The 22,754-nt window shown below is 33.6% G+C and overlaps 5 protein-coding genes and 1 long non-coding RNA gene across 6 annotated transcripts; 4 read left to right on the forward strand and 2 right to left on the reverse strand.

The window, feature by feature from the left end:
• The first annotated feature begins 1,661 nt into the window (after positions 1–1,661).
• TM9SF3 (transmembrane 9 superfamily protein member 3) lies at positions 1,662–4,874 on the forward strand. The gene is made up of 8 exons (XM_070111384.1): positions 1,662–2,037; positions 2,090–2,285; positions 2,339–2,700; positions 2,778–2,909; positions 2,971–3,137; positions 3,350–3,784; positions 3,866–4,096; positions 4,361–4,874. Exons 1-8 carry the CDS (start codon positions 1,954–1,956, stop codon positions 4,503–4,505), a joined length of 1,752 nt encoding a protein of 583 aa, XP_069967485.1. The 5' UTR covers positions 1,662–1,953; the 3' UTR covers positions 4,506–4,874.
• A 364-nt stretch (positions 4,875–5,238) lies between these two features.
• Positions 5,239–11,958, forward strand: l(3)psg2 (lethal (3) persistent salivary gland 2). The gene is made up of 4 exons (XM_070111383.1): positions 5,239–5,875; positions 5,950–6,400; positions 6,457–9,990; positions 10,056–11,958. Exons 1-4 carry the CDS (start codon positions 5,515–5,517, stop codon positions 11,305–11,307), a joined length of 5,598 nt encoding a protein of 1,865 aa, XP_069967484.1. The 5' UTR covers positions 5,239–5,514; the 3' UTR covers positions 11,308–11,958.
• LOC138857730 (uncharacterized) lies at positions 11,426–13,479 on the reverse strand. The gene is made up of 2 exons (XR_011396914.1): positions 13,133–13,479; positions 11,426–13,062 (listed from the first exon to the last, which is right to left on the reverse strand). It is a non-coding gene; the product is annotated as an uncharacterized lncRNA (long non-coding RNA).
• Positions 13,480–13,569: 90 nt separating this feature from the next.
• Fign (Fidgetin) lies at positions 13,570–15,929 on the forward strand. The gene is made up of 8 exons (XM_014238940.3): positions 13,570–13,748; positions 13,819–14,320; positions 14,373–14,536; positions 14,614–14,762; positions 14,823–15,112; positions 15,181–15,258; positions 15,316–15,657; positions 15,708–15,929. The coding sequence occupies exons 1-8, from the start codon at positions 13,615–13,617 to the stop codon at positions 15,834–15,836; spliced, it is 1,788 nt and encodes a 595-aa protein (XP_014094415.2). The 5' UTR covers positions 13,570–13,614; the 3' UTR covers positions 15,837–15,929.
• Positions 15,930–16,965: 1,036 nt separating this feature from the next.
• vito (nucleolar protein viriato) lies at positions 16,966–18,070 on the forward strand. Its single transcript, XM_014240398.3, has 2 exons — positions 16,966–17,121; positions 17,212–18,070. The coding sequence occupies exons 1-2, from the start codon at positions 17,081–17,083 to the stop codon at positions 17,855–17,857; spliced, it is 687 nt and encodes a 228-aa protein (XP_014095873.1). The 5' UTR covers positions 16,966–17,080; the 3' UTR covers positions 17,858–18,070.
• Positions 17,984–22,610, reverse strand: scny (ubiquitin specific peptidase 36). Its single transcript, XM_014240388.3, has 4 exons — positions 21,823–22,610; positions 20,939–21,657; positions 18,926–20,659; positions 17,984–18,786 (listed from the first exon to the last, which is right to left on the reverse strand). The coding sequence occupies exons 1-4, from the start codon at positions 22,154–22,156 to the stop codon at positions 18,448–18,450; spliced, it is 3,126 nt and encodes a 1,041-aa protein (XP_014095863.2). The 5' UTR covers positions 22,157–22,610; the 3' UTR covers positions 17,984–18,447.
• Between the last annotated feature and the right edge of the window lie 144 nt (positions 22,611–22,754).

A 22,754-nucleotide genomic window follows, 5' to 3' on the forward strand; every position in this document is an offset into this window, starting at 1 on the left:
CATCAGCCTCATAAATATAGTAAAGAAATTTGATAAAAACAGATAAATAGCGCCGCTTGATAGGTAACTTAATGTTTCGCGGATTAAGCATTAAAATTATTAGATCTTTTTGTCTTCTAACATAAGTAGTATTCAGTGTAAGTTGAAATCAAAAGTAAAATTGGCATCGGCCATTAATTTTTACTGCTGTTGTGTGGCAAGTAGAGAACCGCCTCCAAAAATTTGAAGGAAGTATTTAACAAAAATTTAAAATTCGATTTTTGGTCACGATGTAATCCATTGAACTACAAGACATTCCAATAAATTTAAGAGTTTTATTAATTTTCTCTGCGCTGAAAATCAAAAGCAAAGCGCATGGACTTTTTGGATTTTTATTTACACAATTATCTTAGTGGATTTGTTTTATACAAATGAATAATACAGTAGCTTCGCCCTGTTACTTTATAGTCTGCGTTTGTCAAGTTTTGGACATGGCGTAGTAGGTGAAAGATTTCTCCAAAATGTTATATAAAATTTTATTTAATCACACCAAAGGGCTCAACAGATTAATTTAAAATGAGCAATAATTTCAGCAAGCTTACATATTTACTATAAACTTATACATAACGTTTATTTAACAATTTTACAATAATGTGCCCATTCTTTCATGCTTAAATGGCGTCATGGCATTGAATATATTGGAAGCTATTGTGCCCAACTCTCTTTCACATGGACTGCATAAGTATAATATTTATCTGTGTAAAGCTTAACTCTGCAAGCCACCTATGGGTTAAGCCACCGGTTAATAACTCATCATCGATACCAGCGATTTTTGTTTAAGTTTCTTAATGCCGAATTGACAAATCTAACCGAAACTCTTGTGTACGTGTGATCGTTCATCCCTTTCTTGCACATTGGGCTTATGAGTTGTACTGTGTTATTTTCCGCGCTAATTACGTCAATGTATTGGAGTTTCACTAGCCGTGACTCAATGGGAACGTAGCTCTAACGTGGAAAACAATGACATGATACGAAACTCTTTGATTAGAGAGAGAGAGCGGTCAAACCCATATTTTTTATAACATTTGTCAATCATGCCACTGTCGAGAGAAAAACGATAGATTATTTTAAAAATAACTTTTGGGCATTTTTAATTTCGATATTATTTTAACGTCCACGGTAGCCGTAAATACGTGTGTTCATATTATAAAACTTTTAAAAATCATATAAAATAATAATATAATATATAAATAAAATAAATTATATCAAAGAAACAATGCAAATCATAATAACATATCATGATTTTATGATTAACTGCAACTATTTCGAATTTATAACAAAAAATAGCGAACAAACTTTAGTTGCACGTTATTCAAAAGTATTTGTTTCGTTCCTTGAAATTTCGTTTCGCCATGCTTTTGTCAGATACTTTTAGCGGGTTTATTTCTGGCATCACCTCTTTTTTGAATTCAGGAAAAGAAAATGAGAAAAAAAAATAAGGGAAAATAAGAGAGTGTCGTATCAAGTCACCCTTGGCTTTGATCCTGATGATCTAGAGCCAAATGTCTATACTCTCTATACTAATACTTTGAGAAGTTTAAATAATGAAAGTTAACAACTCTGTTCGATAACAAGATTTATCTGAATCTCTGGCCGGGCGATTATGTATGAGAAATATCGAGTTATCGTGTTTGCGTAGAATTTTCAATACGTGTATTGTCTTTGGATTCCCGACAGACCTAAATTTGTATTACCCCATTTAAATGAACAAGATTACATTAAAAATTTAAAGTAAACAACTCGTCATTCCAGCTGCATTAATGTCCTAAAGATCTAAAACGTTTATTGAACGAAACAATTGTATATGTGCTCATAAGGAATTCGATATTGGAGTTTGAAAACAGTGTTATGAGAATAAGACAAGTGTAATTCTATAGAGAAATATTATTTTTTTTTTATAGTTAATAAACTGAGATGTGGCTAATAAGTGCGTTCCCATTTTGTTTGATGTTATTATTAAGCAGTTGGTGCGTAGTGGCGGATGAGCACAATCATAAGGTAGGTAAAAAAATAAATGTTTTATTAATTTAATTTCAATACTTTAATTCAGTACAATGATCGTGAAGAAGTCGTATTATGGATGAATACAGTTGGTCCATACCACAACCGGCAAGAAACATATGCGTACTTCTCCTTGCCTTTCTGCAGTGGTGCAAAACAAAGCATTTCCCACTATCATGAGACGCTTAGCGAAGCGCTACAAGGAGTTGAATTGGAATTCAGTGGCTACGAAATTGATTTTAAAGGTACGTGTTATGGATTTCATTATAATTACAAAAATTAATTGAAAATTATACAGTGGACGTATCACCAACCGTAATATGCATGATTGATTTAACTATTGATAAAGTTAAAGCCTTTACATATGCTGTTAAAAACCAATACTGGTATCAAATGTATATAGATGGTTTACCTATTTGGGGTGAGGTTGGTAAAAAGGACGATCAGGAAGAAAAGTACTATATTTTCACACATAAAAGATTTGAAATTGGCTACAATGGTCAACAAATTGTTGACATAACTTTACACAACGAGAAAAAAGAATTACTGACACCAGGAGCAAAGATTAAATTTTCGTATGAAGTTAACTGGAAACAGAGTTCTGTTGTATTCAAGAACCGCTTTGATAAATATTTGGATCCTAAATTTTTCCAACATAGAGTGAGTAGTATTTCATTTGTTTATTATTTATGCTTAAATATTTGTTTATTAAGCAATATAAAACTTCACTTTAACAGATTCACTGGTTCAGTATTTTTAATAGTTTTATGATGGTTATATTTTTGGTTGGATTGGTTTCAATGATCCTCATGCGAACGTTGCGCAAAGACTACGCTCGTTACAGTAAAGATGAAGAAATAGATGATATGGTTGGTTTAGATTAATATAATTATTGTAAACATTGAGTTAAATCTTTCTTAACGCTAATAGGAACGCGACTTAGGAGATGAATATGGCTGGAAGCAAGTACATGGTGATGTGTTCAGAACTCCACCGCACGCATTAGTATTTTCTGCTATAATAGGTGCTGGTTGTCAATTAATTTCTGTAGTGCTTGGCGTCATATTGTTTGCGATTGTAGGTGAATTGTACACTGAGTAAGTTGAATATTAAAAAAAAATTTAATTTTGCTTGTGGTAATTAGAAACTAAATAATTGTAAACCTCTTTTTCAACGAAAGTGGAATGTGGAAAATTAGAAATTAGAATGAAATACAAATTGTTTATAATATAAAAATATTTTTGAATAGTTTATACAATATTAAAAAATAAAATTCCTGCTCTTTGCTTTTCACTCTATTTTTCTTAAGGCGTGGATCAATGCTTTCTACTGCCATATTTGTGTACGCAGCAACGTCACCTGTCAATGGATATTTTGGTGGATCGTTATATGCTCGTTTAGGAGGCCGAATGTGGATACGTCAAATGCTGGTATCTGCATTTATGGTTCCAGTTTTTGTTTGCGGCACAGCTTTCTTCATCAATTTTATTGCTATTGGTTATCATGCATCACGTGCTATACCTTTTGGAACAATGATTGCCGTCACGTGTATATGCATTTTCGTTGTTTTGCCCCTTACATTAGCAGGAACAGTGGTAGGACGTAATTTAGATGGACAGCCAGATCATCCTTGTCGAGTGAACGCAGTGCCTCGTCCCATACCAGAAAAAAAGTGGTTTATGGAACCAGCTATTATAATTCTACTTGGTGGAGTATTACCATTTGGATCAATTTTTATAGAAATGTAATTTAATATGATCAAAAGTTGTCATGTTGAAAATTTAATAATTGCTAATTGCAAATAATTCGACAATCTCTTTTCTAGGTACTTTATTTTTACATCATTTTGGGCCTATAAAATTTACTACGTGTATGGTTTCATGTTATTAGTTTTCACCATATTAATGATTGTAACGGTATGCGTAACAATTGTATGCACTTATTTCCTTTTAAACGCAGAGGACTATCGGTGGCAGTGGACAAGTTTTATGTCAGCGGCATCAACTTCAATTTACGTTTACGCTTATTCATTCTACTATTTCTTCTTTAAAACAAAGTGAGTATTATTATTATGATTAGTCGTATTTGCATATTTGCATATTCATGAGCATATGTACCTGTGTTTGCAAATTAGGAAAATTTTATGTTACATTTTGTTTATGCTAACGAATATGAGTAAATAAATAGGTACCATAGTTTCGTCTTTCGATTCCTGAAGCATTATTAAAGGCAATTACTGCAATACTTCTAAACTATACTTCGGACCAAAATAAGAAATACCAATTAATTTAAAAAAAATTCCATTTCCATTTATTTTCAGAATGTATGGTCTTTTTCAAACTGCTTTCTACTTTGGATATATGGCATTGTTCAGCGGTGCTTTAGGAATTATATGTGGTACAGTTGGGTATTTGGGCACAAGTGTATTTGTACGAAAAATCTATTCTAATGTTAAAATAGATTAGAATGTGTATATTATAATCTTCTTGGCCCTTCTGCCTATTGTGATTATTAAAATCCACTTATATATAGTATTTTGGTTCGATTTAATTTCATATTTAATTTAATTAAAAGTTAATTCTATAGAACCAACTCTGAATTATTTATTGTAATTAAATGTTCAATGCATAAATCTCGTCGCCACTAAAAATATAAGTTATACATATATTAAGTATGACGAAAAAAGAGAAACATTTGTGTACTGTGTTTTGCGGAAGCCAAGAATCAATTTTGTAGGGCTGCATTTAGAGAAGATTGGAAATAATAGTACACATTTAGTAGCTTAGCACACCAGATTTAAAAGTTTAAAAATAAAACAATGATACTTAACTTCAGTAACCTTGGTTTTAAAACATATGTCCTTAAAAAATATTCCTAAGTAATGTTTTGGAGAATAATTTAGGTAGTAACAATAGTGCGTCAATTTAGTTAACGATATATACACATTAAGAAATACATAGTTCATTCGAGATATACAAAATAGAAGAGATGGTCGGACAATTAAAATTTAAACAATATGTCGTAGACCAAAATATTTTTAACATACAAATAAAAATGGATATTATTTTTGAATTCATCACTCTTGGCTTCACATTGACAGCTGTTATTTAAACATTTGGCAATAGTTGTCAGGTAAGTTTTTAGTGTATCCATGTAGTTATTTGTTATGAAGTTATCGCTGCTATCGATATTTCGATACGTAGGGCTCACAACTATAAACTTCGATTTTATCTTTGCTTATGTACAAATCTTTAAATTGGAGTTTCGTTCTTTTGAAGACATTTAAAAATGTGAGAACTTTAATTTTTCAAATACATTTTTCACTACGGTTTTACTGGTGACAGAGTGAACGCTGTAAAACTTTTGCAATTTGCAATATTACATCTGAAAAGTGTATAGTCATAGTGATAAGCAAATTTTATTTGTCAATATCGCCGTATTTATATTTAGTATATAAGCTGACTGAATTAAGGCATGTCTTTAATCAATTGCAAAGAAGACAGTACGAAGACCGATATACTAATGGAGGAGGGTGACAGCAGTTTAGAACCCGGTGAAGTGAAAACCCCTCCACATGGCTCTGAGTCAATGAAACCAAATTTGTCTGAGGAAAAAAATACCAAATGTAGTACACCCCAATATTTACCCCTCGTGAAATCAGCCTCTAAGAAAGAGACTGACAAATGTGCAGAGAAAGTACGTGCTATACTGGAACTAGATGCAATTAAAAGGAAGGAAGAACTAGAACGTAGGAAAGAACAAAAGTCGGAGTTCTTATCACTCCAAGGTAAAAATAAGAAAAAGGAGCAAAAGAGACAAAAAAATACTAAAGAAGGTAACAGGCATGCATTTATACAAAAATTACTTACATCAAATAAATATACTTTCCCATATATTATATAAACTTAGAAATCAAGATTGAAGCCTGCGTAGATCATATACCTGATAGGAATCAAGAGGATTCTATAAAAAATCTCAAACATAAGAAAAACATCCATGAAGATCATATAAATTCTACTCGACATATTACAGAGTCATTCGAAAGTATGCGATCCCTTAGTAGTGCGGTTTCAATGCCACTGTTGCCACCATTGGATTTTGTTACACCTACAACTAATGTAGCGTCAAATTTTTCTCGTGGATTTACAGGAATAAATAATACTTCTAGTTATCGCTCATATAACCCATTTGTGAGGACTTATCGTGCTGATTTCCGACATAGAGGAGAGGATTTCCACAAACACAACCGTACACGTTTCCCACGATACCGTTCACAATATAATTCAGGGGTTTTTAACACACCATCGGAGGAGTCTTGCCATTCAGTACTTCAACCCGGTATACTTTATTCACAGTTACTGTAAGTCTATAGTAAGGTATTAAACAAACTACTTAATTTAAAATTTTTAAATTTAGGTGGACCAAAACCAAACCTTCTATATCTTATGCATACAAAATACATGATAGGCATTCTTTTAAAAATAGTGAGAAAACATCGGATATAAATATTTCGAAAAAGAAAAAGAGCAAGAAGTCAAAAGAGCGGGAGGAAAGTAAAAAAACCCAGTTAAGTCCAAAAAGCAGACGAAAATCGAGTAAAAGAAAGAAAATTAGAAAAATTCGAGAGGCATTACAATTACAACCGTTAAAAAATTCGATACTTGCAAATGACGAAGTTTCTTCAATGACAATTGATAATTCAGAGAGTATTAGTAGCGCAAGTACGGAAAATTCACTAACAAACGTCAGCAATGAAAAGCCAATTGCGGATAGTGTAGTCCCAAGTTCTACCAACGCTTCGAGTAGAATTATCAACACGTCGAAACCTCAAATTTTGGATATGTTTGCAAGTTTGACTCCACCAAAGCAAGAATTACCGCCTATCGATGGGAAAAGTACTTCGAACTCAATATCGAACGTTCAGATAACAAACAAACTTCAAGAAATTCAAGATCGAATAGGCAGACTACTTGATGATGATGAACTAAAACTTGAAGTCATACAAGCAACTAAGGAAAAACTATTAAAAAAATCTCGTGAGCATATAGGAATTGGTCATTCTAAGAAACCTTCAACAAAGAAATGCCCGAGCTTAAACTTGCCGATTGATAGCATATCACCTAATCGTTCAAAATCAGAAGACAAACTACCCGGAAAACTTTCAAAGAAACGTATTAACGAGACGGAATTTGCACATAGATCCCTTACCGAAACTAAATTAAAAGGAAAATCTTTCGATATCTTCGGAGCAGCAAAGGATGATGTAGAGAAGAATACAAGAGGTGATAGAGATTCTACTCTGGACGACAAAAGCATTTCTGTCAATCTTAATTCATTAAATTTTAAACAAAAACCAATTGAAAACACACACTTTGTAAAAATAGTATCTGACAAACTTGGAAATTCTTTAAAAGATTCTCCTTGTGTGCTTTCGAAATCTGTAACGTGTACTAACAACGGCAGTCCAGACACAGATGACTATTCGGATAATTGGGAGAATGATGATGACGAAATGGATTTGAACTCAGTTTTCTCAAATATAAATCAGCGAACTTCTAAAAATGTCACAAATATCGACATCGAAAGTCCTTCTTCAAGTATTATGGATAGTGCAGAATCAGATTCCAATTCAAAAATCCAAAGTACAACTCCAAAAAATTCACCACCCCTTCAATTATGCAGTTCACCGAAATTCAGATACGATTCCAAAAAAATACAAAGGCCAAATATAGTTTGTCAGGAAACAAACGATATGCAATTATTATATAATCAATTTATGAAAAGTGTCGAAAATGCTGATATTGAAAGCGATCTGAAGCCAAATGAAAAGGTGTCAATCAGTAAGAGTAATAAGGAGAAAGAAAGCGAACAATTATCGACATCATCCACTTCTTATTCGTCCTCTTCCTCCTCATCATCTGATTCCTCAGTCTCATCCTCGGGATCATCTAGTACTACGAGCTCAAGTGATTCGGCATCTGAGGATAGTAATGATACGGATATTATAAAAAACAATGATTCAAATGCAGCATGCAATACTGAAAAAGCAATCGGAAAAGTCTCCAAACGTCGCTCATCAGATGATGGAGAAAAAGCGAAGTCGCTAACCGCCACAAAAGATGATTCGAAGCCAAATGTTGTCAGGGACCTAAAAAAATTAGAAAATCTAGAAGCAAACTTATTACGAATACAAATGATGCGCGCTAATTATGATTCAGCTGATGAAATAAGTGATGAATTAATGAAAATGGAGAAACTTTTCTTACACGAGAAAAATATTATTTTAAATAAATTTATGGACTCTTCAGCAAATAATTCAGTGAAGATTGAAAAAGAAAGTCACAGCGATTTGGATACCAACAGCCAACCAACGGTGGACTCAATACAATCAGCTACATTCGCGCGGGGACAGTTCGTGCAATCTTTGCAAAAATTGCCAAACAAGGACGGTATACCCGAAGTCTCAAATATATTTAGCACAAATCGAGAAGTAATTAAATTGACTATATCTCCTGTGAAGTTGCCTAAAACTTCTGCTATATTTGAAGTGGATAATGATATAGATAATTCAAAACAAGCAATAGACCCTCCTGAAAAAAGTAACCCTACAGTAAAACTACCAAAGCCCGTTAAAGAAGTTGCAATAGTCAAGCCTATAATGGAAACTAAGGAGTCAACATCTGCTCATCATCAAAAACGTCGTCGATCACCAATAATATCTCACCATACTCTCCACTCAAGGTCTCGTTCGCGGCGAGGACGAGTGCGTTCGCTGTCAGTGAGTCCCTCTAGAAATAGTAGTGGACGCTGCATATCGCCTCAAAGACGTAGTGGTTTTTCAAAGCCAACACGCTACCGTAATTTCGAACGTCGAAGCCGGAGTCGTAGTCCCAGTTTTAGCCGGCAAATTAGTCGGCGTTCCGGTGATATCAGCCCAATTCCTAGAAAACGTCGATCGCTTTTAAATATTGACGACCGATTCCGAAAGCATTCACCCAGAAGGGATTCTCGCTCACATTCTCGATCTCCATGTTCTCCTCCTAATCGCCATCGTGGTGGTCGATATTCACGTTCGCCTTTGCCTTTCAAACCGCCTTCACCACCCACAGACCCGAATTTATCTCCAACTGGTTCACGTCGTGGCAGCTTATCTCCAGAACGACGGTCCCGTTCTATCTCCCGTTCACCGAGTAATAGAACTACATCACCGTCTGAAAAATCTTACAATAGTAACAGACATCGATCGTTATCACCAAAACATCAGCTTTATAAACAAAATCAGCCCCACCATAGTAGCACATCATATTACTTCAATCACTCGCCGAATAGAATATCTTTGGATGCCCGTATAAATATCGTGCTCAATGGACCGTCTTCTGGTAACAATGAAAATAATAATAGCATCCCAGCATACGAAGATTACAGTCATTATGGTCAGTATGGGCCAGCAGCTTATATGGCTATACCAGGCGACTCAAATAGCTTTTACACAAACCAGTACGTTCATATTACAAATTCTGGAGCTAATGGTCCGCCTGCCCATGCTATTCAACAATCATACCCAAACCTTAGACCTGTTGGTACAGATGAATCGGAGCTATTTTCATCAATACAACAGCACGTGAACGTAAATACATCCAACTTTTACTATAATCGTTTTGGTACACAACCTTTTGGATATAATCAACCGTCACCATTACTAAAGGAGCTACCCAAAGCAACAGTAGCAGTGCAAAAGGGAAATGTACTTGAAATCGTTCCATGTAGTGACTTGCAAACAGGTAACGTCGCAAATAATACACAAACCGACAACGAAACCCGAATTAAAAAAGATAGTTCCAATGAAGAGGTTATAGAAGAGAACTCCGGTCCTAACGGGGAGAAAAACAAACGCAGTATTTTGAAGGCATTGGATGGGGAAACAAATTCATTGCGTAGCGTCTTTGTGAGGTAAAAAACTACTGTTTATTGCAAATATTCGTATATACATAAATCCGTTTTTTTTATTCTTACAGTGCACCGAAGAAAAAACAAGTGAATTTCGAAGATGGAGTCTTTCCAAATCACAATAGTGACGAAGAAGACCGTAAGGTGATAGAAGCGAAAATACGAGTGAAGATGCGCAGGTTGAAAAAGAAACATGGGATGACACCCTCATGTCATAATTTGTTTGAAAATAAAGTCCGTAAGGAAAAGCATAAAGGAAACTCCAATAAAAAGGACCAACAACCACCGCCACCACCACATGGTTTTCCATCTCCGAGCCTGGAGCAACCAATTTATTTGCGAACTCATACACCAACGCCTCTTTTATACTTTCACTTCGATGGTGTTGTTCATTCAATGTATGTATCACAAATGGAAAGACCAATACCTCCACGACTTCTTAATCCAAAGTGTTTAACATCAAGTAGTATTGGCATAGTTACTCATCATGCTGATTCACAATCTCCACTTTACATGCAATCACCAATTACCGCGGTAGCACCACATTCGCATACAAGTAAAAAAGATGTCCTTGCAACATTCACCCGCCCAAATCGAAATGAAAATCTTTCACCAAAAGTAATTTCTTCAACTTCAACACTGCAACAAACTGGAAGCCCGAAAATAAATCTTAAAATTTATTCGCCAATTGAAAATGTGAATCACACAGAAATTAGTAATGTCACATTGCCGAGTACATCGCCCAATAGCATTAAGGGTAACACCATTCATACAATCTCATCTGGGCCGATAGCAAATCATTTATTACCAAAGCGGGAAGATTCTCCAAAAGCCGCTGTTAGTACACGTACAAATATTTCAATGGGATTATTACCAGCACCAATAACTCACCCTCCTATGTCGCAAAATACACCAATCCCATCACACACCCGTATTCCAGTTATAGGTGTACCACCAACAGTAGTCCCTAAGGTAATGTCGGCTGCATCAGAACCATATATGCCAGGATTTCCACCTACAATGCTACAAAATCCACATCCACATCATTCACTTAATCAAAATTACACGGTGTCCCCATCTATAGCCCAAACAAGTAACCCACATATGACAGTTGGGGTGCAACCATATTTTAATCCCCCGATTCATCGAATGCATCGACCTTTACCAAATTATATGGGTCAGCAGAATCAACCAAGTCCCTCCTCGTCGAACTTGCCTATCTGTCACTTGGTAGATCCCGTACAAACTGCTAATTCCGATTTGGATAAATTTACTAGCCCACAAACTATGGCGATTCCATTCAATTTTAAAGGACCATAAATGAGCTGGAATTTGACATTTTATAAATTTAAGTATAGAATAGACATAGTATTTGTAAACTAAAAGGGATTAGCCGTAAATTGTTTTTTTTTTTTTATTTTTATTAAAATCAAATATGTTTTATTACTTGAATCGCCTTAAACAGAAAAATACATAGAAAATATGAATCAGTTGTCGACTAAGGCTCCATTTGTGTACGTACCTATATACATTTGTGTATATATTTATAATCATAACAACATCCACATTTGTGTAATAATATATGTATGAATATAGAATATTTTAAAGCTTAGCAAAAGCATTGGTGAAGTTAAATACTATATGCATAAAACCATCGAATTACAAATATGAAATTAATTCATATATACATAATTTTTCATTTGATAATAAAAATAGTTGTAAGTGGATTGAATATTTCTCGCAGATGTACCACAAGTTGAAGAAAGAAACATTATCTTTGTAACTGGCAACCGATTTGTAATTGTCGATTTGACTGGCCAGTTCTGTAACTCGTTCTTGAGTAGGAGGATAACTTCAATTTGCTCGCTTGAAATCGTCATTTGGGTAGGAATTCTCCTAACTCTATGTTCTGTATTAACTACTAAGTTATCATCTACATACCGATAGCCAATAAAGTCTGCGTTCACCCGACACATTTTTTTAAGTGAAGTAAAAACACAATGTAAATAGGTAATTCAATTCAAATTTTTTGCATGTATTAGATTAGATAGTGATTGAGGTATGCACCGCGACCTATGGTCTATTGTGCCCTCCCTAAAGTTTTAGCGACTCATCTAGCCCTAGCGTATTGATGAACTCCAATATACTGCTGGCGATGCGATCCCTGTTTGCATGTATTTCTTCTTTATATTTTTAAGCTCAAAATTCAAAAACAAAAATGTATATTCCTATTTTAATTTTTGTGATAACGGGATATTAGTGTAGGAACAAGTAAACATAGGCACCATTAAGTCTGCGTTTAGTTAGCTTGAATTGGAAATACCGTTACTTCTCATGAATTTGCTCGTTCTTTTGTGTAGATTCTATTGTGTTTTAATATAATTAGTCGTTTTAAGAGCTCGTGACGCGTTTTAATAATATTTAAAAAAATGGAAACCAAAGCAAACGAAATTAGTCTGTCGGAAAGAAAAATTATCAGTAAGTTGTGGAAAGATGGCGAAAGTTTCAAAAAAAGTCAGCTTGAATTTATTGAATCCACAATGGATAAATGGGGTTATTTGAACATTTAAAAAAACAATTTAAAACAAAGTGCAGAGAATCTTGGTTTATCTTCGACGTTTTGGTTCCAACAAGATAACGACCCGAAGCATACTGCGGAAATAGTTAGACTTTGGCTATTGTACAATGCTTCTAGACAACTTAAAAAGCCCATTCAATCACCTGACCTCAATCCTATTGAGCATCTATGGGATCTGTTGGAAAAAATAATTCGTCAGCATACAATAACAAGTAAAGAGGCTTTGCGAAGTGTTATGAAAGAAGAATGGTCCCAGATTACAGCTGAGGAAACAGATAAGTTGGTAAGATCAATGCCAAATCGATTGAGCAAGGTTTTAAAACAACGCGGCTATCCAACAAAATATTGAATTTATTTTTTCTTTATCATTTTTAATACTTTTGTAACTAAAGCTGAACGCAGACTTAGTGGTGCCTATGTTAACTTCTCCTTGCAGTAAAATCCCGTTATCACAAAAATGAAAATAGGAATATACATTTTTGTTTTTGAATTTTGAGCTTAAAAATATAAAGAAGAAATACATGTAGAAAATTTCAACTGAATTACCTATTTACATTGTGTTCTTACTTCATTTAAAAAATAGTGTCGGGTGAACGCAGACTTTATTGGCTATGTGTATATCAGCTGGTCGAAAAGTTTTGGTTTATATGGATTGGGTGTACCAGCTGCAACAGGTATGAGCCCTATGTCGACTATTTACGGAATACCCTTATTAATCCCACATTGATGCTGACACATCACAGCGAGCAATCTCCATCCTATTTCCGGTATTTAAAATTTAAATCGAATGTTAATATTCATCTTCATAGACATTGTTATTTTATTTCCGTTGATCCATTGCTGATTGATAATAATTCTAAAATTGTTTTACAGATCGTTTAATTGATGTCAAAGACAAAGTACTGATAAACATTCTTGTTAATAAAAAAATATTTACTGTGAACTGGTATGTTTATGTTTTTATTTTCTACGTCATAGTTTTATCTGGCAATGCCCAGTGAGTGTCAAGATTTTTAAGCGGGTATTTGATTTTGAACAATTTGAGAAAAATGTGCGAAAAGAGGAAGGATTGCGCTAGACAATATGTTGTTGAAGAAAATATTTGGAAATCTTCATCTTCTAGTGCTTCGGAAAAAGCAGCTGCATGGCGACGACAGCTTATTTTATTGGGAGACCCAGAACAGTGAGTTTTCCTTTGTACACTTAAAATTATTAATTTAATTATTATTATTATTATTTATTTATTATTTAAGTAATTTGCCAAAATCTGAAGTTTACGCACTGTTACAACAACATCATACTCGTTTGAATTCTAACACCTTAGACGAATATAAGAAGCAACGCGTGGATTCGGTAAAATCGCTTTTGAAAAAGAATAATCACCTGCCCCTATCCATGGCTTCTAAAAAAGATAATTACGTATTTGAAGACTCAGATTTTGAGCCTTCATGTAGTGGTGTTTATGAAAGTTGTAAAAGAATGGAAATAACTGACGATGATTTAAGGCATTTGCAAGATACAAATTACCGAGGAAAACTTGAAAAACTCGGTAATGTGACTGCAGACGTATATCCGAGTACATCAAGCTTTTTACATCAACAGAAACAATCTAAATTGATTGAAAGTGCTGAGAGAACGAATAATACAATTACAAAAGAATCCCTAAGCTGCGAAAAAGCAAAAAGTAATGGACCAACTATTGGAGGAAACCAATTTCGAACAGCGAGGGAAATACTATTGACTAAAACCATTCAAGTAGGAATATTTAAAAGTTTGCTTTTAGATTTGTTTTAAAATTATTTTGCAGAAATCAAATACTAGTGGCAGTGGCGACAATGATTTAAAGGGTGTGCTAAATACTGCTAAGAAAGCAGAAGTACCAATATATTTTAATTATGGTATAACGAAAAAGGTTTTGGGCTCTCGTAGGACAATAAAGTCCGGGTTTGTTTCACCAATAACAAAGGACAGGTTGTTATTTAACATATACAATATTTCAAATATATAAAAAAATATGTTTGATCTTTCTTTTTAATGAAATTCACCAGTACATTTGCCATGGATTCATCACCACATAATACCCAATCACCACCATTAAATTTAACCTCTGAAGATACTGATGAGAGACTTAAAAATATAGATCCTAAAATGGTTGATCTAATTAAAAATGAAATAATGTACAAATATAAGCCCATGGGTATGCAAATATATTAAGTATAAATGAAAACCTTTGCTCAAATTTGCTAATACTTAATAGATTGGGATAATATCGCTGGCTTAGATTACGTAAAATCGATTATTAAAGAAGCTGTAGTATACCCCTTACTGCGGCCTGATATATTTACTGGTTTACGTCGTCCTCCTCGTGGTATTTTGCTATTTGGACCCCCAGGCACGGGAAAAACGCTTATTGGTAAATGCATCGCTTCTCAATCTCAGTCAACATTTTTTAGTATTAGCTCGTCTGCTTTGACATCAAAATGGGTTGGTGAGGGGGAAAAAATGGTAAGAGCACTATTTGCTGTAGCTGCTGTTTATCAACCGTCGGTGAGTATTTGAATTATTATTATTTCTTAATAATTTAAATAATTTACTCGCCTATTGCTTTATCAAAGGTGGTTTTTATCGATGAAGTTGATTCTCTTTTATCAAAACGCTCAGAGTCTGAACATGATAGCTCACGTAAATTAAAAGTACGTACCTAAATATTGAATGCAAGAAAAATTCTGATATAAATGATTTCCTTATAGAACGAGTTTTTGGTGCAATTGGATGGTGCTGCAACAAGTGAGGAAGATCGTGTGCTTATTGTAGGCGCTACTAATAGGCCACAGGAGTTAGATGATGCTGCACGAAGGCGCTTTGCCAGACGTTTATACATTCCTCTTCCCGAAATAAGTGCTCGAATACAAATTCTAAAAAATCTGTTGGGAACTGTATGTAATGATTTAGATGAAAATAATATACAGGAAGTTGGAAATCAAACTAAGGGTTACTCTGGTGCAGACATGGATATTCTTTGCCGTGAAGCTTCCATGGAACCATTGCGTTCAATACCACCTGATCAGATTCCCCATATAGTAAAAGATAAGGTAATAGCCTAAAAATTCGTTGAATCCCATTCTAATAATATATTTTTCAGGTACGCCCAGTAAATATCGACGATTTTATGTCAGCTTTACAAAGTGTACGACCGAGCGTGTCGAAAGATGACTTAGCTCAATATGTAGAATGGAATAGAGAATACGGCGCATTGCGACAATTGAAATAACAAGTTTGGCTCTCTGGTTGACTAAGTTATTACAGTAAATGATGTGTAAATAAACACATATACATACATATTCACTACTTGCAAGTGCAAAAATTTATGTTTTATTAATGTTTAATGAAATAATTTATAACTCCACATCAACATAAGAATACATTTTTTACACGAGACATTTATTACTTGTGAGATTGAAATAACTTTCACACAATGCCTAAAACTATAAAATCATAAACTTTTTTTGTGGATGCCTTTTTTTTCTCTGTATACAAACTATATTTCTCAAAAAGTAGTTTTATTTTAAATGTTTGTATCTTTCGCATTATTTTATTAAAAATATATATTTGAGCCACTCTACTTAATAAAAAATAGTAATGCTAAATTTTTTGCAATAAGGAATTAAAACATTCCTCAAAATTATATGTTTCCTGCCGGTACAAAAAAAAAAACGAAATCCAAATGAAGCATATTGTAAACAACGACAGAAGTTATTAATTAATGTTTTAAACTTAAACGCGACTCGTCGGCAAATGTCGTCTTGAAGCCAACTTCATGAACATTTTGAACACGGCAGCGACATATCAAACAGCTGATGTACACAATTTTGTGGTTGCCGTACGAATCTTCACTTGAATGAAATTTCAATATTTTGTTCTTAGAGAAATTTTTTGTGCATTTGAAATTAAATTTATCAATTGTTATTACCAATGATATATCAGAGCAATTTTTGATTCTGTTGGTAAAATAACGTTAGACCTGTTAGAGCTTTGAATAATTTTACATTTCACATATTAGTTGGAGCACCACAACTGCCTATTGTCGTCGGTAGAATTAAATGGTTTTAATTTTTAAATTTTAGAATAGAAAAATGTAAACACTTTTGTTAATTCGTGAAATAGACTTGATTGTTTAATTTATAGTGAAAAAATTAACTGAATGTTGTCGATAAAGTATTTATTTAAAAATGACTAAACTAATTTCCCGTAACATTCTATTAATTTCAGTAAGATATTTTCACTATAAACTAATAAGTTAAGTATATTTCACGAATTAACAAAAGTGTTTACGTTTTTGTTTGCAAGACTTCTTTTTCTCAACGAATGACGTCACAAGAGGGTGTTTGGCATAATCTTGTATTTTATCATTATTTTTAAGCCTAGGGATTTTAAATCGATTTTTCCAAAAATAACCAGGAAAGTTTATCGATATTTGTATATGTTGCTGCAGTTTATAAAAGTAAATGTGCTATAATGAGGAAAAAGGAAATTGTGTTTGATTCAGAAAAAAGGAAGTTAGTGCATTATATTATGCAAATACATATGTTTATTATTACAGATATGCTATATATGTACTTATATTATTATTATTAACGTCTTTTCAGAAACTTTTTGAGTGGTTTTCAAAAACGAAAAAATGAACGTCGAGCTCGTGCCAAAGAACAACTTGAGCGAGATATCAAAGAGGAACGCAAGAGGATCAGAAATGATGTTAAAAACAGTATGGCAAATATGAAGAAAACATTTCAACCACTTGTCCTGGATCCCGAAATAGAAGAAAAGGTACTTGAAAAGGAGTATGAAGACGATGAAGTCGAAATAAATGTTATAGAATTGGCACCAGGAAATAAAAATTTGGATGAAGAAAGTGATAACGATTCTAACGCAAGCGAAGCCTTTGACGAAGGATCGCATATAAATTCTATACCAGGAATGGAATTCAAGGTTGAAACAGTAAAAAAAGAAAAGGATACGAAACTTAAACAACCAGACAACACACTGTCAGAGTTAGGAAAAATTGGAAACAAAAAAATGTTAGATAAATTAAAGAAAAAGAAAGCATTAAAAGAATTCAAAAAAAGTAAGATTTTCAAACAAAAAGAACGTGCAGATAAGAAGAAGCAACACAAAACTAGACGTGGACTTAAGCATTCTAAATCTAAGTCAAATGGAAATGGTGCATTTGGAAATAAAAGTAAACATAATCAATTCAAGCGAGGCCATTCTTCCGGACGTAGAGGGCGGAGATAGTACAATAATAATTATAATCTTTAATTAATTCGGGCATTTGTTATTAAAGTGAAAACTAAATTGGCGGTTTCAGCGAAACCAACAAAAGTCCGCTTAAGCTGTCTTAAAGCCGAAAATTAAATACGGTTTTAAATATGTATATAATAATAATTTTTGTTTTATTTTAATTGAAACCTTAAAAAATGATTAAATTTTCATCTATTGTACAATATACTTGTAGTCTTTTGTTCACAATTCATGTGGAACTTTCAACTTCAGTTGTAAGTAAATTACTATTGTTTACTATAAAGCAAGATTAATAATGGAAATTAGAAGTAGTGGTACAGTTATATAATATGCAGTATCTTGAAGAAATCGCAAAAAATTACAAGTAGATAATGCAATTTCCCCTACACTATTGCATACATTCCTACTTAATATTACATACTTGCTGCACTGTGTGCTAGTTTCTTATTTTTACTTAATAAATATTTTTTACTGCGTCTCTGTCAAAGGATAATTTCTATTCAGCTATTTTAATCGAGCAGTCACTTAAGTTATATTGAAAAATAATTAATATTTATAGTTATAGAAATCATTTTATTACTATGTTATGAGTTCCGTCGTGTATAACTGTTATTCAATCTGTGATTGTTTCGCTTATAAGACATCGCAGTCATTCGCTGGAACTTTGAATTGAACCGTTGAAACTTGAATTTGCTGCGTTGGAATTGATGTCGAACATATCCGCTATAGTTCCTATTTGTTGGTCCGTTGACTCTCCAACGTCTTTGATTTTCTTGTTCTTGAAACGGGTTAAATCCCGGGATTCGATTATCTAATTGTGAAGATTGTTCTTTTTTCACTTTTTTCTGACGTCCACGGTCGATTTCGGCATCTTCATCGTTTTGCCAGTCGTGTTGCCGCTGTTGTTGAGCATCTACTTCCACCTTTTGTAGGATAAACAAATAAAAGTAATTGTTGAGATTCAAATTCCAATAACAATAATAAGTTTGTTTTGAACAAAAGAAGTATGTAAATATTCATAAGCACTATTTCTTCTAAAATCATCAAACAAACTTTTCTTACCTCTTTAGATATTTTTGTTTGTTCACCCTTCCACGAAAGAACAGGGACCCCATAGCCGCGATGAGACTGTTTCAATAAACCGGATACGGAATCATCGGTTATATTGCTACATCTATAGCCATTACCCGCAAAAGTCTTTTCAGACTTCACTTCTGGGTTGGGCTTTGGCCGTTTATTGAATGTATCTAATGATTTCTTGGCGAATGGGTTTTTAACATTTTTTAAAACTTTTTTCTCTGGCGGACTGATACACGCAGTCACTGGCTGCAATGTAGTAACTTGCCATAAACCTGTTTTAGTTTTAATAACAGGTGGGGATGGTGGTGTAGAATGTGAACGTACAAATGGTGGACGAGATACAGTCGATGAAACTATATGATCATCACGTTCTTCCTCATCGTGTGATTTTTTTATGAAATCTTCATCCTTGCTGCTAACACATTTCTTTTGATTAAAAATTTCATCAAATATATCAACTTTATGTTTACCCTTTGAACGATTTGTATTTGTTTCGTCTGCTTTGTTAGTATTCAAATCAGTTTTGCATGTGATTGTTTGCTTAGAACCAGGATTGCAATCATTTTCACTCAAAATAGCCATTTTTTTTTGCTTCACATTTTCCATGGTTGTAGTAGTGTTTTGTGAAGGACTATCTATAGGTCGTTTAATAGCACTTTTGACATCTTTTTTTTTCTTTTCATTCTCTCCCGAACCTATTAATATATCTTTTACTTCTGACGCCGATTCTTCATCGGTTTCAGATTCATACGGCACAAGGCTCTTTAAAGGCGTGACTGAAATCGCAGAATATTTGGCAGGTTGATTTAAATTTTGATTTTGAACATCGGATAAAGTTGGCATACTGGGCAGGCTTCCACTTGCTTTATGTAGGGGTACCAGCTCTGAACCTTTACTACGCTTTTTTTCAATAGATGGAGCCACATGGTTATCATTAGTTGATGAGTTTGATTTTTTCTCCACATCTTTATTATCATAGTGTTTTCCCTGCAGAGTACTGCTGTTTTGTTCCGGAAGCCGTTGAATTATATTTCTATTATCCGAATGTACTGACAATTTGGTTGATGGTAAATCACTCGATGTCAAAGGTGTGCTATTAGTTTGAGATTTGAAATTAAGCTGACGGTTTACGGATAACTTACTAGATATGGATCCATTACTAGTGGACGGTTTATTAATATAATATGATGGTGATGGTTTAATACCTCCGGTGAATAAATTACTGTCAAGACGTTGTTGTGAATTAGTTGAACTCATTTCTGTGGGGAATATATTTTCATTTTTTGTATAACCATTTTGTTTTTGTGAATTTTCCTTAACAACTTCACTTATGCTGCTTGGCTCAGTATTACTTGGAGTACGCTGGTGCTTATCGATTTCATAAAAAATAATATAAGCGTTGGTATTGCACACATTCTGTACAGAAACTGGGCGTACGTAGCTATCATCGTAGTTGTAATAAGAGCCAGTTTCGGTCAAACCAATGGCAGTGTAATGACCACAATGTTGTGAAGCCCCCAAATGTGTAACCATAGCAACTAATTTATAGGTTAATTGTTCTCCGACTTCTTTTCGAGAAACAAATTTAGATAGGTCGATTCGTGGTTTGATTGTAATTTGTTTATTAAGCTTGGTACCCATAACTGAAAACCGTTTTAATTGTATGCAAAGCACAATTGGAGCGCGCTCTAATGAAAATTGTTTGGTAGCAGAGACCTAAAAATGTGGAAAAAATAAGAAATTTAATAATCAGATATTAATTGATATGCAGTACATATTTATATATAAATTATTTTCTAATAAAATAAAATTAACAATGGAATTAAACCCAAATAATGAATGTATATATACGCATTCATATATATCTAATTTAATCAGTTTGTTTCTATATTTCTTAAAATTAAAATTATTACTTATGAAAGTAAAAATTTATAGTTTAGAAATGTGCTCAAATGTTTGGAAAATTAAAATTAAGGAAACGTATCACATACGTACTTTTTTTTTGCATGATTCGCATTTATATCCCATATCTTCAAGACGTTCTCTGGAAAAGTAACCTTCTAAGGCTTCTTCAATTGTATCTGCTTTTCTTATATCTAATAGTAAATCTTGAAAATGTTGGAACGTTACAGACACATGTCCACATGCTAAACATCGTACCGCAGATTTTAAATAACCCCCCAGGATCTGATTAAGCGGTGTGGTTTCTTTGCTATATTGATCCAATTCCTTGTAGTTTCGAAAACGGGTAAGGAAACACTTCTCCATCGCCTCCACTAAATATCTAAGAAATTCATGTGCATCCTCTTGTCTGCCCATAAGTAGGTGTTTACAGATAAACTTAAGTTTTGAATAAACCAAGTATGGGCGAATCGCTGATTGATTATTCTGCGATGCCTCCAAAGTTTTAATCATTGCACATATTATACAATTTTCCGATGAATTGCATTCTTCTATATGTTTAGCATCTGAAATTAGCCAGTTCGCCATAGAGGGTACATGAAAGAGGGCTTGTAATGTTGAATTTAGGTAGCATGTATTTCCGACATTCATCATACCGACTCCAACATGCCACTTACGTACTGAATTTTTCCAACCAATTATAACATTTTCTCGTGGATACAACACTCGCTTTGGTTGTGGCAATTCGTTGGGATTCTGTCGCTTTGGAGTCCCAGCAGCACCATTCGACGGCGCTGCATTAGTATATGTGTCTGTTTTGGATGATGAAATATTATTATTAACGAATTATTAATTATTTATTTGTACAATTTGTTTGAATTAATTTTTTATTAGTGGTAAACGGGTGGTCAATTCAGTATATACAAAGAACTTATTCTTTGAATATATATATATATATGTTTATACTGTCAACTTACCATTTTGTTCCGAATTTTTTCCAAGAGAGAGGTAATCATAGTTTAAATTTTTACTAGTGGTATTGGCTTTCAATATATCATATTTTGATTTTAGTGCGCCTAAAACAGATTGACCGTAGTTGGTTACCTCCTCATATTCTATTTTCGATAGTAACACACGTTTTGCTGTGACCGCAAGTTTTGCTTGTAGGCATCCGTCATCATCGGCATTATAGTTGTCACCCACACCTCCGGTTTTACAAATATTTCTACCATTGCTTGAATACCCATTTCCCAGTGATTCCCGCAAAACTGCGCTAACATTAGCCACTGGTTCACACACTGAAACGGGCATGGGTACAAAGAAGATTTATGGCGGAATTCCAATTTACAAAGATCTAATCAAACAGCCTTTTTAATGACTGCCGCTTATATTTAGTGTAGTCAATTTTAGCTTTAATTACAACTATACGTCGTAAACGAGACCTTTAGCATTTGCGTGTCTGTATATTACAGAATGTATACCCAATTTTTTTCTGGGTTTATCAAATTTTCTCTCGATAACACTTTTATGGGACTTCATAAAATATCACTTGCTCCAAGCAAATTTTCCTTTAAATTAAAAATATTAAAAACAAAAGCGGTTCAATTAAGGTACTTTCAACAATTCGAAGGCGCTTTCTCGATTTTGCAAAATGTTAAAAATTTAGCCGCTGTGTGTTTTGTTTCCAATATATTTTCCCCTATTGTTTCCGATAAAAACGCGACAAAAGCCACATGCGTGTTATTCAACTAAACACGATGATATTTTCAGCATTGCCAGAACAAATTATAATTTGTTAACAAATGTTAAGAAAATGGTTTCAAAAATCAAATATTTAATTTTAGAACATAAAAATTTGTAACTCAGTTCGAATTAAGATATATGTATGTGGTATAAGTTGAGTCATAAC

This window comes from Bactrocera oleae, chromosome 6 (genome assembly GCF_042242935.1).
Source record: "Bactrocera oleae isolate idBacOlea1 chromosome 6, idBacOlea1, whole genome shotgun sequence".
In the NCBI taxonomy this organism is placed as follows: domain Eukaryota; kingdom Metazoa; phylum Arthropoda; class Insecta; order Diptera; family Tephritidae; genus Bactrocera; species Bactrocera oleae.